The sequence below is a fragment of the Mesocricetus auratus genome, unplaced genomic scaffold (genome assembly GCF_017639785.1).
Source record: "Mesocricetus auratus isolate SY011 unplaced genomic scaffold, BCM_Maur_2.0 Super-Scaffold_6730, whole genome shotgun sequence".
Classification (NCBI taxonomy): Eukaryota; Metazoa; Chordata; class Mammalia; order Rodentia; family Cricetidae; genus Mesocricetus; species Mesocricetus auratus.
In genome coordinates this window covers 85,754,535-85,770,591 of record NW_024429184.1, presented here as the reverse complement: position 1 = coordinate 85,770,591, position 16,057 = coordinate 85,754,535, and the positions used below count along the sequence as shown (strand labels likewise).

The 16,057-nt window shown below is 42.4% G+C and overlaps 1 protein-coding gene across 11 annotated transcripts in view; it reads left to right on the top strand.

Annotated features, from left to right (window-relative positions):
- Nucleotides 1-16,057, top strand: part of Tcf4 (transcription factor 4) — a 333,223-nt gene that overhangs the window by 155,728 nt on the left and 161,438 nt on the right. For 8 of the 11 annotated variants that reach the window (XM_040741637.1, XM_040741642.1, XM_040741636.1 and 5 more), the window contains one exon: nt 14,110-14,171. In XM_040741637.1, the coding sequence (XP_040597571.1) occupies nt 14,110-14,171 (62 nt within the window). Of the gene's footprint in view, nt 1-13,987; nt 14,006-14,109; nt 14,172-15,453; nt 15,625-16,057 lie in introns of those variants that run through there. The other 3 variants (XM_040741645.1, XM_040741644.1, XM_040741643.1) reach the window with 2 other exon arrangements.

Below are 16,057 nucleotides of genomic sequence, written 5' to 3'. Positions count from 1 at the left end.
CAAACCACCGTGAATACCTTAAACAGTAATCATTACTGTCGAGAACCAACCCATTATTACACACACACACACACACACACACACACACACACACACACACACACACACACACGACACTTACACCATGTATTTTGCTTAAGAATGTGTCCTGTCCAGAAAGGGCAAGTGCAGATAAAATTATCATGGGGTCATGTGAATTCGTGTGCTTTGTTAAAAAGCTTTCCAGCTCTTATTATGGGACCATTTCTTCCTTGAGAAGTCAATGGAAAAAACTAAGAATGATAGAACGGTGAAACAGCACGCCGTGGTATAGTAGCTGTTTCATTCATTTTATTTTGCCTTCCTTAGCTTTAAGTCAGTGCTAACCTTGATTACAGTTTTAATACAATTTATATTAAATTGTCCCTAACAACAAGCACATCCTTAATGCAGGTCTCACAGCTTTTGTCGTGAGTGGCTTCGATTGCTTTCAGACAGGCCAGGGGACCCAGTGTTTGTGGTGGTCGTGCCATGGCCATACGATTCGTTTGGTGGATATTAAGGAAGCCACAGAGGGTACAGGAGCATGCCCCTTCTGATGTGGAGCTTGTGAGATTAATGTTTTCGACTTAAGCATGGAAACTGGTTGCATTTTGGCTGTACCAGATGCATTTACATGTCCCAACCTCATGACAAGTTTCATTTAAATAGTCTAGCAAGCAGCTAAAGTCTACTTGTTATTTGTCTCGAAACTGAAAAGACGATGCTACAGGTCTGCAAGCTTCTCTGAAACCCACCTGCCCTGACTGTTTGATTCTCTTACACAGACTGCAGACTGTCTTCCTTTTCAGAGGGGCTCAGATGAAAATTCCGGGGGTAACATTTACAATTTGGGGGAAAAAAGTAATTCAGACTAAAGTGTGTAGCCAAACTCCTTAATTGTGATGCATTTGCCCAGCTCCCCTCTTCTATCGTCGGGCCTGCTCAGATGCCATATGGCATACCATGGAACATTTAACTTGTCAGATATAATGGATTGTCCTGGAAGCAGAGTTTTGCTTTGAGCGCTCGGCTCCTTTCTTGCATCTCACTCTCAGCTCCAGGCTGCAGGGTGAAGGATTGTGCTGGAAATGCAAAGAAGACACACAGTTGATTCCCCCGAAGAGAGTGACCTGTATGCCACCGAATTTTACCCATGGAAAGAGGCATTATCCCCGTCACTGGCCTTGGCGGGCGGCATGTCAGAATCATTTAAATTTGCCTGGACTTAACAGATTGTGCAAACAGTTCGGAATTGAGTGCTTAGGAATAACAAAACCTCGTCATTTTAACTTATGCAGAAATGGAGTGGCCACATCAGCTAAAGGGTGCATATCATTTGCCATGACCTATGTGTCACGTAAGCCACCTGGTTTGTAGATACTGTGGACTCAGTTCATTCTCAAGTCTGCAGAGATTTGCTTTAAAAAAAAAAGGAGAGAAAGAAAGGAAGGAAGAAAGAAAGAAAGGTCACCTGCTGGATATGTCTCATGGCTTTCTTGTTTTTGTTGAGGAGTAGGGGTGAGGTTGAAATGGCCGTTGAGGTGCACAGACAAGTGGTGGTGAATTGTCCAACCTTGTTTTCAGTTTGAGACTTATTTGGCAATGGTCCATTTGTTGTAACCCTTTGAAATCAGAAGTTAATCTTCCTTCGGATTATTTAATCTTTTTATCTGCAAAGGAAAATGATGTAGGATTCATCTTTTCTTAGTGCTTTCATTCCCCACTCCCCCCTTCGTTTTAAGTTTGTTCTATTGTTTGAGAAATCTCAAGCTTGGAAAGTGCTGGGAGAGATGTATGCTCTTTACAGATTTGGGAACACTCCCTTGTTCCTAAATACAATATACAATGCCTGTCCGTAGATACATGCTAACATAGAGCTCGAACATCTTTTCTGGTGTAACTTTCGTAACCCCAAAGCAAGTAAAAATATAGACAATGGGTCACAAAATGTAGAAAACAGTAAGTAACATATGCATGTGAATTGAGACTTGAAACACTACATACTGGATTGCTGTGAAGCCACAGAGATGAATGGGTTTCTATGGAACATATGGATGGATACACACGAAAAGAGATGCTATTTCAAAGAGTAACTTAATATAATTCACAAAAAAATGTTATGTGCTAGAAATTTAGCATTTCCATTACTTCTAAAAATACATGTATTGTGGGTAGTTCCTAATATAGACCTCATAGGCCTATTAAAATCATAGTAGCCTTGGAAAGTAACATAAGCTTGCTTGCGTGCAAAGAAATTATCTCTTGTTAAGGAGCATCGTTCCGTAGAGCAGCCAGGAAGCCCCTGTTAAAGTTGCTATCAAATGATAATGTGCTCGTATTTCTTAGTAATCCTAAATTGAGATTAGTTTTGTGACTGCTAGCTAGCTCATATGCTTCTCCTTCAAATTTGGTCAAGTTTAATGTTTTTAAAAGGTCTGAGGAGTGCCTGCCTAGTCCAAGGCTGCAGTTTTGGGGCATGTGCGCCCTCTGCTGGCCACTCAGATCGGACTAGACTTTTACTTTAAGGTTGGCTAGTGTGTGTGGTAGTAGTTGAGTTTAACTTTTGATTTCATCCTTGGGCATTAGTTATATATTTTCTGTGACCATGGGGTTACTTAGGATTGAGTATGGATGCTAATTTGCTCCTTGGAAGTGAAAGTGGATGTGAGCTCCCTTCTGGGAGTAGTTTTGCCACTGGGAGCACTTACTGACGGCTCAAAGGGCAAGTAAGGTATATGGCACTCTTAGCCATGCTTTGCTTGCTGCTCTTGGCCTGATCATGTGTGTGATGGGTTCTAGTTTGTCTGACTTGGAAACAGAACTTCAGGGGGATGAAGCATTTAAGACAAAGCATGCTCAGGAAGTGGTGGGTAACCTAGAGGGCTCCTGCTGAGTACATAGTTTCTCTGGCTTCTAGGAAAATGAGCTTATGTTTGCATCCTGATGCTTCATGAAGACATTTTGAGTGTCCTTAGAGACCTACATGAGCCATGTCCACCTACAGCCACTGAGAATGGAGGTTTGAGTGGAGTTATTTTTGTTTTGCTTGGTTTTAAAGAATGTGGGATTTAAAAAGAACAAGGCGATTTTGGTCCCAGGCCACAGTATGAAACTGTTCAGGGACAGTGAAGAAGACAAGAAGTCACATCTCTGCTACTTCCTGGTGGACAGTGTTCTTGGTAGGCAGTGTCCTTCCTGGTAGTGGAGAGCATGCCTTTGGATAAAGAACAGGCTCCTAAGGTAGCAATGGTCTCGGTTGGCACAGCTCCATTACATTTGCTATAATAATTGCCCTTCTGTAAATGATTTTCATGTAACTCCAGGATTATGTCAAAGGGCTTAGGCCATGAAGAGACAACATATCCTGTAAGTTTTTCTTGGTTGTCAGTTATTTAAACATCATTTTGAAGAATTGATATTGAGATATTTCATTATTGCCAAATAATTGGATTCAAACATGAAGTCCACATTGCAACCCACCTTTCAGGGGGTGGCCAGTGTCCTCCCTTGTCTCAATGACAATTGTTTTGCTAGGTGTTTCTTGCATTGGGCCTTGTTGCTGTGACATATCTCTCTGGTGAGTAGTGCCACATTTACCCTCTTTGAAAGTGACAGCAGTCACAGACCCTCCAGCTTCTGGCACATAGCATGCAGAAGGCTCCCAAACACTATTTCCCTATGTCATGGTTTTCAGATTTATTCAGCTGATAATTTTTGTGGATTCTGAAGATTGCTGTCCATAAACACCGACACATTTTCTTTCCTGAGTGCTTGGATGAGATGACATCGCTCTTTTGGCTATCGCCCCACTTTCTGCTTCATTTCCCCAAAATCCCTTTCCTCTCTTCCTTTCTCTTCCATCCTTGACTTCCCTTCTGCAAATCCTTCTGCAAACAGGGGGTTTGTCTTAAATATCACATTTCGGGAGTAAATGGTTTGTGGCATTGTATCTTGAACCTAAAACATAACTTAAGGGTAGCTAGTGTAACATGGTAGCTGTCCCCATCTCCCTGACTGTGTGTTTATTTTGACCCATTCACTTGTTTTTGAAGAGGTCATAGGGCATTACTCTTTATTAATTCTAATGGTTACCCATCTTCCTGCCCTTTGTCTTCTCTATAGATAATCTGTAATGCATTGTTAATTCCGATTTTCTTTCCTCAATTCCTCAACAGAATATAGATGATTTGTGGTGTTCTAATATTAAAACTATTATACATAGGCAACTGAGGTTACTAGTGTTTACATGTAGATATGCTTGCATATACATGTATAGTAGCTACATGTGTTGTGCCTGTTTTCATTTATCTAAGCTGGGAATGGAAATGAATGGGGATAAAGTATAGAAGTATAGATATATGGGTATATACATGTTATAGATGGGGTATGTATGTGTGCACTATTCAGATTGTGTTCACATAAAAATATTTACTATACTCTAAATTTTTTCCAACATCTACTCCTCTTATTTTTGTGTAGCCTTGAGTATCACATTAAATATGAGATTTGTTTAGGAGAAGATAATTACACAGGCACACTGACACATGCACACACTATTTTGAGACATATTCCCTTAGTTTGGCCTGTGCTTGCTCAAACTTGCTATCCTTCAGCCTCAGTTGCCATGCCCGTCATCACATGTTCTTGTTAGCAGTAAACTCAACCTGAAATTGAGGCCACCACTTATGTATGCAATGCTCAAATGTATACTTTTCTGTGTAGACAACTAAACCTGTATATACTATATTCTTTAGAGTTTCCTTAAGACTAAAGTTTCTTTAATCTGCCCTACTTCCGTTCATGCAGAGTTTTGACATTTTTATTTTGGGCCTTATTGTTTATTGGGCACTAAATAACTTATCAAGCAAAGTGGCAAGTTGTGTTACTGTCAATTATCTTAAATTTTGCTGATAATTTTTCAGGCAACAAAGTCTGGTGTTTATGGCGTTTCTTTACATCTGGGCAGAAATGTCACGTATCTTCTCCGATGGGAGAGAAGGACCCAATAGTCACTTTCACTGAGCGTGGATAGAGGAGCAGTCTTTGTGTATGGTGCCTTGAAATTCACAGGGGTCTGGATCACTTTCTTGAGTTCTGTCTGTATTAGAACATGACACCACTCTAGGATCAGACTGGAGTATCGGTGGTTTGGGGGCATTGGGCCAGGGTCAGTAGCAGGCAACAGCCTTCACAAAAGTCCAGAGATCCTGAGGTTGTGGGCGCTATGATTTATTAAAGGAATCAACTTGATTGTGTAAAATAATTTCTTTGAACCATTGTCCTTCAGCCATGAATTGAATGAATTTAAAGACCCCATTAGCTGAGAGTACTAGATTTCTCTGACCTTGAGATGTAGTTGTCTGAAGGGTCATGGATACCAGCTTGCCTGTCCTATGAAATGTGACTCAAATGGGGTGGGTATGACAGAATCCCCGTTTTGTTATCTAGCAGGCTCCCGGATTTGTTAGTACCTATCCGCTATAACCTGCAGAGCTGTGTGTGCCTGTTAAATTGATTGCCACAACTGAAAAGATTTTACTAAGAAAAATAAAATAAGGGCTGGGAAGGTGTCTCAGTGAATAAAGTGCTACACTAGCATGAGGACCCATGTTCTTGTCCTTAGCACCAGGATAGCCAGGTGTGCCAGGACTCGTCTATACCTCGGCACTGCGAGAGGCACAGTAATGCAGCTGCTGCAGCTCGCTGCCTAGCCAGTCCAGCTGAGACAGCAAGTGCTCGCTTGGTTCAGTGAGAAACTCCTCTCAAAAAATAAGGTGGGACGGAGAATACAGAAAGACATTCCAGTGTCAGCCTGGGGCCCAGCAGCGCGCGCGCGCGCGCACACACACACACACACACACACACACACACACACACACGCACGCACGCACGCACGCACGCACGCACGCACGCACGCGTTAACGGAGGGTAGAGTTCTGAACCTCATTCTATCTGCCCCAGGAATTTGTCTTTAGACAGGGTCTTCTAGTGACTGATACAGTTCTTAAGCATAGATGAAACATTTGAGGATTGCTTTTCCTCACACAGCCAGCGGCTTTCCTTCTATATAAGAATGCAACGAAAATATATTTTAGCTCGGCTTGCTTTGACATCTGTGTTACAAGGTAATGCTTTCCTTATTAAAACTTTAAAAAGTTCATTTTATGTGTATGGGTGTTCAGCCTACAAACATGCCCGGTGCCCATGGTGGCTCTACAAGGCTTTGTATCCCATGGAACTGAAGTAACACTGCCATGCGGGTGCTGAGAATCAAATCTGATCCTCTGGGAAGCAGCAAGTGCTCTTAACTACCAAGCCATCTCCCCAGCTCCCAACTTTTCTTCAGTTTTACCTTTATTTTTCTGTTTTTCAATCTGTTTCATGTGTATGCATATTTTGGCTGCATGTCTGTCTATGCACCACTTGCATGCTGGTTCCCTTAGAGACCAGAAGAGGGCACCAGATCCCCCAAATTACAGTTACAGATAGTTGTGAGTGACTGTGTGGGTGCTAAGAATTGAACTCAGGTCCTCTTAAGAAACAGCCAGTAGTTTAGCCACTCGGCCCTCTCTCTAGTACTTTCTCCCATTTTTATGCAGAAACTATCTTCTAAAAAATATAAAAAACTTCAAATACACATGCTGTTTGGATGCACAAATCCCAAATTGTTGTAGTTTCCTATTCCTTTGGAGGCTCAAGTTGTGAAAAAACTGTAAACTAGGGCAAGCAGCAGCATGGAGATACTGCATGTAGAAAGCCATGGGTGAGTCACTCATTAGAAGTAAGTTGAAGGCTTCTGGTTGCCCTTCATCCTTGGGGTCTCTAGGGGACCCTTGTACAAATTGCTGATTCAGAAAAATCATTACTTGGTGGTTCAAGTGGTACTTTAGTGGCCTTAAGGAGTTATTTGACACACCTCCCCAAACAGCTAAGTTATCCCCGTGATTATGCTGATTAATTGCACACTCTGTGGAATTAGCATTGTTTCCAGTGGAAGATTTTCCTGTATTTGGATATTAATACATAGAAGTTGCACACTTTCACTTGCTAACACATAAGCCTCCAATGCAAGACAATGAGTGAGAAGGCTGGCTTGCCTGTTGCTTTCTAGGGCCTGTGAAACCACCCAGGGCTCCATTCCTCTGAGGCAGACAGGAAGCTGTTGCACAGGGTGTTCACTTGAAGTGTGCTTCCGTGGAGGTCTTTTCTGGCCAGGTACCTGAGAACTCTTAGGCTTTTAGACTGAGTGAAATTATTGTGAGACATAGTTGTGGACATGTAGAGACAATGCCATCTAGAATGGGCCTAAGAGAGTTGGCATGCTGTGGAGAAAGGGTTTCAGTGCAGGAACTGCTCGGGCTTCACCTTCTCAGACCGGCGTCACCTCAGCAGTGCCCTTGCGTCATGCCAGTGACTGCGTCCATATAGAAAGTGGGCCTAGAATCTGTAGAGCGAATTCCTGGAGTGTGTGTGTTAAATGGTTTAAAGTAAATGACTTTCCATGCAGTACAGTATTTGCCACTGTAAACTCTTTAAGGGGAATGGACTATAGACCCTGAAGCAGCGCTGGTCGCCAAAGTGAAGAGTTTGGATAGAGCATCAAACATTTTACGTTTGCTGTGTTTCACTGTGCATGGCTCTGAAGGCATTCTACCCTAAAGTAGAATAGGTGATTTAGCCATGAGAGGCTGTCCCAAAGGATCAGACAGACAGGCACAGACAGACAGACCATTGTTGAGCACCTCAGTTTATGGCTGAAAGTGTATTTTCTGGGGAAATGGCTAACTCTTGATTTCCATCCCCACCACTGCATAGTGACACACACACCTGTCACTTTTCTCCTGTTTAGGAAGGAGGAGTGAAAGGATTTCTTCAGTGTTGGGTGACTGGTTTATATTCTGGAAATGGCTTATGGTTCCTTCAGTGTGGAACTTATTTGAAATTTGAAGTGTCTGTGGGAGAAGACAGTACTATCCTGGCATATAGACACTTGCATTCTATACTCTGCAGGAGAAACCAGCTCTCTCCCATGTCTGAAAGTTTGGATATCTGATTGATAATGTCCCCTTCTGTTTTATAGAACTCATGCTCTCACCTGTATCTGGGGTCACGGATAATTAGACTTGACCAGCTAGTTAAAATAATGTGGAGGAGGGGTACTGATTTCCCATGCCTGTTGAGTTTTCACCAAACGAACAATTCAAATATTATACTAATTTACGTGATACAGAAAAAAATGTTAAGAATAAGCTTCTGCTGGTTGCTTGGTAGAAAACTACGAACATGATTAACTTTATATAGTCTTAGTATCTGTTTCATCCTGTAATTCTTAAAATTTGCCAGGACTTGTATTAATTTACACAAAAAAGATAGAAGCAGGAATGCATGTTCCAGTCAGTTTACCGAGCACTATGCTAAGTGAACTAGACATCCTCACCACAAGACTTCTAAGAGCCTTCAAATAGAAGCTGAGTTTGTGAGGCGATTCGCTCAAACCAGGTTCTGTATCCTTTTCATTAGTTTCCCTTTTAACTTCTGGGAACCATGGTAGGATTGCTTTCCCATAGAAGACACTTGTGAATGACGCTGAGTTCCCCTATGTTGTAATTATGTCTTTACTCTCATTCTTTTCTCTGTATTTTAATATACAGTTATACTCTCCACATAGAGAATGTGGAGAAGTGCTGTTCTCTGCCATGTTTTTGTTAATTACTTGCTTTAAGTTAACATGGAGACGGTGGCAGTTAATTGTGAGACGTCACAGGTTCTGTGTATATCATTTGTACAGCCATAAAGTATCCAGAGACCTTTTAGGAATAAAACACCATGTAAATGTAAATTATCGCTGCCTATAAGACACTTTCATTAATTTCATATCAAATTCATGAGTGTTTTGAGCTCTGGGATTTCAGTGTTGGCCTCTGGTTTATTTGTTCTTTCTTTTCTTAGAGTTTAAATACCAACAGCAAAGCAGGTACAGATGTGAGGATTTGAATGCTGGCTCTGTCACTTAGACTTTATGGCTTTGGTCAATTTTCTGTGCCTCAGTTTCTTCATCTGTTAAATGGTGCTCAGCTGCCCTTCTCACAAGCTGCTGTGCAGTGTAGTCAGATAAGGGACATAGAGCCCTCTGGGTAGTGACGTGTGTGGGGTGAGCTCTCGGCTCTTCTGGCTTGGGTAGGACATGAAGAGACAGCCATGTAGATGAGAAGACTCTGTCACCGGCGTGTATTTTCATTTCCCCTGAAAATCCCAGTTACTGCTTAAAGGTGTAGCCCCTTCACCGTATTAAAAAGGAAGAAGCACCAACTAATAGGGTAGGTTCAGCTAGGACAGAAGTTTACTCTAAGTCAAGCATGTTTACGATGAGTTCCCTAGTCGGATGCTGAGGAACAAAAGGCTCATTCTTCAGTTCCCAGAACGAGGATTAGCAGGGAAATAGCCTGGCTGGTATTGTCCTGTGGGACCAGATAATTTTTCATCAAGGCTTTGAACAGGAGGCGGAGTTCCACCGTACAGATGCTCGGGTTTCAGTGGTGGATGAAAAACATCTTCCACCTGGATATAAATGTTAGAGGGGCCCTTTCCAAATCAGGGGCCACATACCCCAATATGACCCGGCTCTCTTGCTGATCAACCACAAGGTGATGTTCTATGTCTCAACTTACCCCTAGAAATCTTCCAACCCAGAAGTTGTTTCTTGTCTGTCTCTTTCCATGTGGCTTTAAACTATTGTGTGAGCCCAGGTTCACTAATACACCAAAAGTGATGCTACTATCTTTGTGAGTGAAACGAGTTTCTGAGCCCATTTTCCTTTCAGGTAATATTTTCTTTGCCGCTCAATTCTCTTGCGATGGGATACCATGATATGTTGGAAGGAAAGTCAGGTGTCGAATGACAAATAGTAGATTATCTAAAGATTGAACCTGGGCTCTTTAGATATTTGCAAGGACGACAACAACAACAATAATAACCACAGATTTTCCTCCTGCTTTTTGGGGTAGCATGATAAAAGATTATTGTCAGGGTCAGCAAAAATACTGGCCATAAAAATTGCAAATGGCTGATATTTTCTGCTGAGATTAGGTTTGCAGGAACAACTGAAAGAAGGAAGCGATTCCTTTATTGACTGCCATGTGGTGCCATTTTTAGCAATCACATTTAAATATAGATTTCAACCATAGGATGGGCTTGATTTGAATAAAGCCCATGTTGACTTCCTGGATCACTTGTTCACGGTAGATACCAACCTGTCCTAGACAAGAGGCTGCATGTTGATCTCCTTTGTTCCCAGGATTGATTGACGGGTGCTGTGTCTGCTCATTTACAGCATTCTTCGAATTTAATTGGGGAGGGGGTACTGTGGCACAGCATTGCATGTTCCTTGTATACATATAGCCTTTCTGGAGAAGAGAAGTTGTTTAGCATGTGGACTTAACACAGAGAATTCTTTCCGTGGTTTTCATTCAGCCATCTGAACCCCCTTCATCAGGTCAGACCATTTGTTTCCTGCACAGACATGGTAACCAGAAGCAAAATTTAACATTTGTTCCTTTTAGGTTTATAAATGAGTCAAATGCCTGACAAGATTTGTTCCTCATATATATATATTTCACAAGCCCTCCCCCTCCCCCCAATTTATGGGCATACAACAAATGTTACTAACGGGTACTTTTAGATTTTAAAATATGGACAACAGTACTCCATGCAGTAAAAGACCTGAGCGATTAATGCTACCCCTCTGCCTCTTTTGAGTAGTTTTAGCCATGGGGCTTGGCACTGCCCCATTGTCTTTGTGCCAAAAAATATCCGCAGCGGCTGTCGCATTCTAGTACTGGAGGGTTGTCTCAGAAAACTCTGCAGTGAGCTCGCAGGGTTTGCTCATCAGCACTGTCTCTTTTAAATATTGGAGAAATGGAATCTTGAGCTCCTTCAAAGTGTCCATTGTGGTTGCGGGGCTGAGGGAGGGAGGTAAATAATGGAAAGAGGAGGAAAGAGTAGGCTCCGTGTGCCAGTCAGTTGACATCAGTGACAAAATCCATGCCCGACATAGAGGAAACACAGATATTTAGGGGCCTTTGTGTCCCTGAGCATACATAGTTACTTGAGGGTCCTACTCAGACATCTTAGCAGTGAAGTTCAAAGTTTTGTTATCTTGAAGCAAATACTCCAGGGGATTTGAAACAGAAAATTTATATCAAGACCACAGTTAATAATTTTTAATGGACAACTCACACAAAATACATTTTTCCCCCTGGAAACTGAGGTGCCATTTTAAAATGGCTGCTTTTCATCATTTGAAAAATGATAGAACTAAGAAAATCTGATGTTTGAGAGGTCCTGGGGGCTCTGTCCACAAGCCCTGATTACTTTGCTCCCAACCAGGATTTTGAGCTCCAAGGACAGATTTATAGTTGAATTTGGGAACAAAAAGCTGCAACAAAGTTAAAGGCTCACAGTGTCAGGATGAAATGTATTCGCTCATGATCTCCACGGCGATCTATTTGATGGTAAGAGTGGATGGTACAGATGAAACCTTCACAAGGAGCATAATCCTTGGAAAAAAAAAACGAGTCCACCTCCAAGCCTCCCGCTGGCTGCGCTGCCTCTTTGGTACCTCGCAGACTTCGACAGAGTCCTGGACGGGTGCCCATTGATGTCATGGAAACACTCAAATTGCTGGAGAATGATTCATGTCTGTGCCGTCCTCTCATCCTCCCCCACACAAACAGGAGGAGATTTTTAACCCTGACAACTTGTAATTTGCAGTGGGTTTATTTTTGTATCGGGATAAATATTTTTTAACAAGCAAAATTAAGATTAGGCAGCCTGTATCCGATATGATAGTAAAGAATGCCGGGTCCATGGAGCCAAGAGTACTTTGGGGACTCTGGGCTGCGTGGATTTGTATTTTCTTCCTCCTGTCTCTGGCGTCCTCCCCCCTCCTTCCTAGTCCGTTGCCCTTTCCTTTCTATTCTTTCCGTCTTTCTTTTCCACACCCGGTTTCTGTCTCACCCTCCTGTTCCTGTGTTTGTCCTTCCTATTTTCATTATCCTAATAGAAGGAGTGGTCCCAGCTTGTGTATATGTAGCAAGACAAATGCTGGTAGGCAAACTGTTCTCCCAGTTATGTACATTAGAGATGAGTTATGGAAATAATGTCAGGTGGTAATATCCTTCAGAAAAAACAGTGTCACAAAACAAGCATTTTATCTTATCCATATTTTATAACTCAAATGTTTGAAAATTACATATTATGACATTAGATTTTCATATTCCTACAAGGTCAAAGCACCTTTTTTTTTTTGTTTTTGTTTTCAACTTTTCTACCTGCCTATGAAGTGATTAGACAGTGAGTGTCATGCCCAAATCAAATATGTCAAGGTATACTGGAAGATTGCTTGTGTGTAAGATCTTAAGGGGGGACACATGCCTTTTGATCTTGCTGATAAAGGTCACACCTTTCCTGATAGTTACAGTTACAAAGAGCAGTTAGAGGGTAGGGTAGCTTACATAACACAGGTGGGTAAGGATCTCTGTGTGACCAATGGAGTTCCTCCTTACCATGTCGCTGGAATGACATTCTGTGTGATGGTGTCTCATTTCCCTGGATTTGAGGCTGATATGGACATTGATTTTATACTTTTCATGGAACACTACAGAAGAAATGTACTTTTCCTAAGTTTAAGTTTTGTGAAAATCAGGAGAGAAGCTAATACAGAGGTGGGGTGAGAGCTTAAGACCCAGAACGTATTCCCCTTAAAGATAACCCTCTATTGCTGTGTTAATTTAGTGGCATAGACATAGGGCACGCTTTTACACCAGAGATAAAATTTCTGAAAGACACATTCTGTGTGTGCTGTCAAAGAGGCTTAGTCTGATAACATTGACATTGAACCCAAAGAGTAAATGACTAACTACCCTTCCTTTCAGCATTCGTGCTGAGTGGAGAAGGGAAAATCTGGAGGTTGTAAACTTTAACAGGATGTTGGTTTGGCTCCTCAAAATAGAAGCTTTGAATGTCCCCTTTGGGACAGGAGAAGAGTGCACTGCTGTCTATAGAGTACAATATACCTCAAAGCACTAGTCTCGAGAGAAGTGTCCTTTGGTCTTGGCTGGAGTGAGGGCCTGGGCACTGGCTTGCCCCACTAGCCTCTTGTAATTTGGTATGGTCAGTTTTCTAGAGCAACCCTCTGAACATCACCAGCTGAATTCAATGATACCTCTTGTGATGCAATTCTACTAAAGTCTAAACATAGGAAAACGTGCATCCTTGGGTTTATCCTCACATGTGACACAGTTGTAATGGAGACTCTCTACCTTTCCTGAGCAGTCCAGACATACATGTGCCTGTCCTGAGCAGTGTAGACATATATGTGCCTGTCCTGAGCAGTATAGACATACATGTGGTGATTGGAATTGGGACAAGACATCCAAAAGCTAGATCCTAGGACCTTCTGGGTCTCCTGGTAAAATCTGAACTTGGATTCAGAATAGGTGATTTCCCCAAATCCCCTTGCCCAGGAGTTCCCTCCATCATTGTGTTGATCACGATGGGGATTACTCCGGAGAGTTTCAAAAGGGAGGAGAAAGAGGTGGGGGGGAAGGGGGCTTAGAATTTTGAACAGTGTCTTTGCTAGATTCACCATCTGGAGAGCCTGTGATTGATTAGCTTTGGCCTCTCCATTAAGTGTCAATATAATCAATGGGAATTACCAAGCTAGGGTCATTACATAGATCATTTGCCTGCTGTGTAAATAAAAATGAAATTGTTCAAATTTTGTGAGAGAGAAAGTGAAAATAAGTAATGACAATTTGTTTGTTAGAAAAAGTGGAGGCCACTGGAATGACAGTTTTTGGAAGTGTGGAGCAGTTTGGCTAAGAATAGGAATGAAGGATATTTTTTTTCCAGTTTCTTGTCGCCAGAGTGAGAAAGTGTTATTCCCTCTCTTGCTTGCATACATTGCCAGTAGTGCCTCCTTTACGTATGTAAACATCGGGGCTGGGGAGTGGATATTTGTTACCTGCAGGGGAGGTTCTCTCTAAAGGCAAAGCAGGATTTACACCGTTTTATTGTTTCTCTTGGCAGGTAAATCAGAAAGGGGCTCGTATTCGTCTTATGGGAGAGAAAACGTGCAGGGTTGCCACCAGGTAAGTGCCGCTCTTGGTTGGGGAAGTGTTGAGAGTTAACCTGGAAATGAGTGCAGGGCAGCTATGGTTATGATGTGTCTTCTCTTGTGACACTAAGGTGCTAGGAGGGCGGAGAGCCCCCCGGTGACTGTCTGTAAGGAATGAAGAGACTCAGAGCTCAGAACTAACAAACATTGTTAGAGCTTGGCAGAATCAGAACTCCCTTCACTGGCTTGTTTTTCATCAGCCGGTACTCCTGATAATGTTCGCAGACCAGCTATGTCAGTGAAGGTGGTCCATCCAAAGAGTTTATTTGTAATTAAGAACTTAACAATTTCTCGCCTAAGAAAATGATCAGTGTGTCAGACACGGGGTTCGGGTGGCATTGCTCTGAATTATAGTATTCTTAGGGGTTATATAATGTTGTGTGAAAACAGGGTGGAACCAAGAGATAAAAATGTCTGTGAAAATATGATTTGTTGTCCCTTTTTTTGTTTCTGGATTGTTTTTGGCCAGAAGTCAAGGCCATCAGGCTAACAGCAAAGCCGTCTCGAGAGGAGCATGCATGGGTTAGGGAAAGAATAGTTTAATTAAATAATAAAATGCCAGTGTGACACAAAGGTGTAGTGTGTGGGTGTGTGGGTGTGCACGCGCGTGTGTGGGAGCACACACACACACGTGCGCGCACACACACACGAACTCACACATGCTCATGTACCCATACATGTATCTGTGCCTTCTACATTTGTGGACTTTCAACTCTCTGGAGAGCCCATTTCTGACAGTACTGTCTATAGGCAAACGTGGAAGCTTTCTCTCAAGACAGTTCCAATTTTATAGATACTTTTTTCTTTTTGAATTTTAGTCTTATTACCAGTCACGTTTAAAATACACATTTTAATTTGTAGTTTTTAAAGAACAGAACGCTTTGAAAAGCTCTCCCTGAAATTTAATAATGCTCTTTAATACCCAAAGGCTTGTACCGTTTTATTCTTCACCCAAAGAAAGCAGACGTTCGAATTAAGGCCAAAAAGGGATGCTTCATCTTTTGTGCCTCTTACTCTCCTAGTTTCTTTAATGATATAGAAAAAAATCCACTTGGGATTTTTTTAAACAACCTGTTTATTATATCCCTAAAACAATGTAAGCCCACATGTGCTTCAATAATGGGTGTTGGAGAAGGTTTCCTGTATGGGCTAACTCATCTATCATGAAGGTAGAATTCTGGGGGATTGGTTCTGGAGGGTTTTCTCTCCCCTCCCTTCTGTATACATTTGCATTTTAAAAGTTGACTCCTCTGGCCCAGTTGCCAATTCAGTCATACTCGGCATCTGAAAGATCCTTGTTGCGATGAGCCGCACTGCGCTGGGCTGAGGACTCTTGCAGGAGTGTAGCCCATGGCAGCTTGTGTGGAAAGAATTCTGCAGGAAAGACATTTACAGCCATTCCAGTTCAGCGGAAACATCTTTGGAATGTGAGTGCACATGTTCGGGGCAGATAGCCTGGGCAACCAGCCTCACGGAGCCGGGTCTCTGGTGTAAAGCTCTCAATTCCTGTAGAAAAGCCAGTTCCTGTGGTCTGGTTTCTGAGGGTCAAGGCAGAGGTCGCCAGAGTTTGGGGAGAAGAAAGTTAACAACATCCTTCCCTTTTGCAGATGGTCATGGCACAGGTCTCTATTTTTTTTGCTGGGTCCTCTTTGCTGGTCATTGAAAGAATAGGCTTCCTAGTCCCTGTATCCTTTCTTACTAATAGGAATTGGCATGGGTCCTCACAGACACAGAGATTTCCTCTGCTGAGTAAGCCTGAGGCCCCTGAACTTGGGAAAAAGCATCATCCAGACCGTGGGAGTCAGTGTGTGTGTGCAGTGCGAAGTCCCTACTCCCTCCGTTTTTTGGGAGTACTTCCCT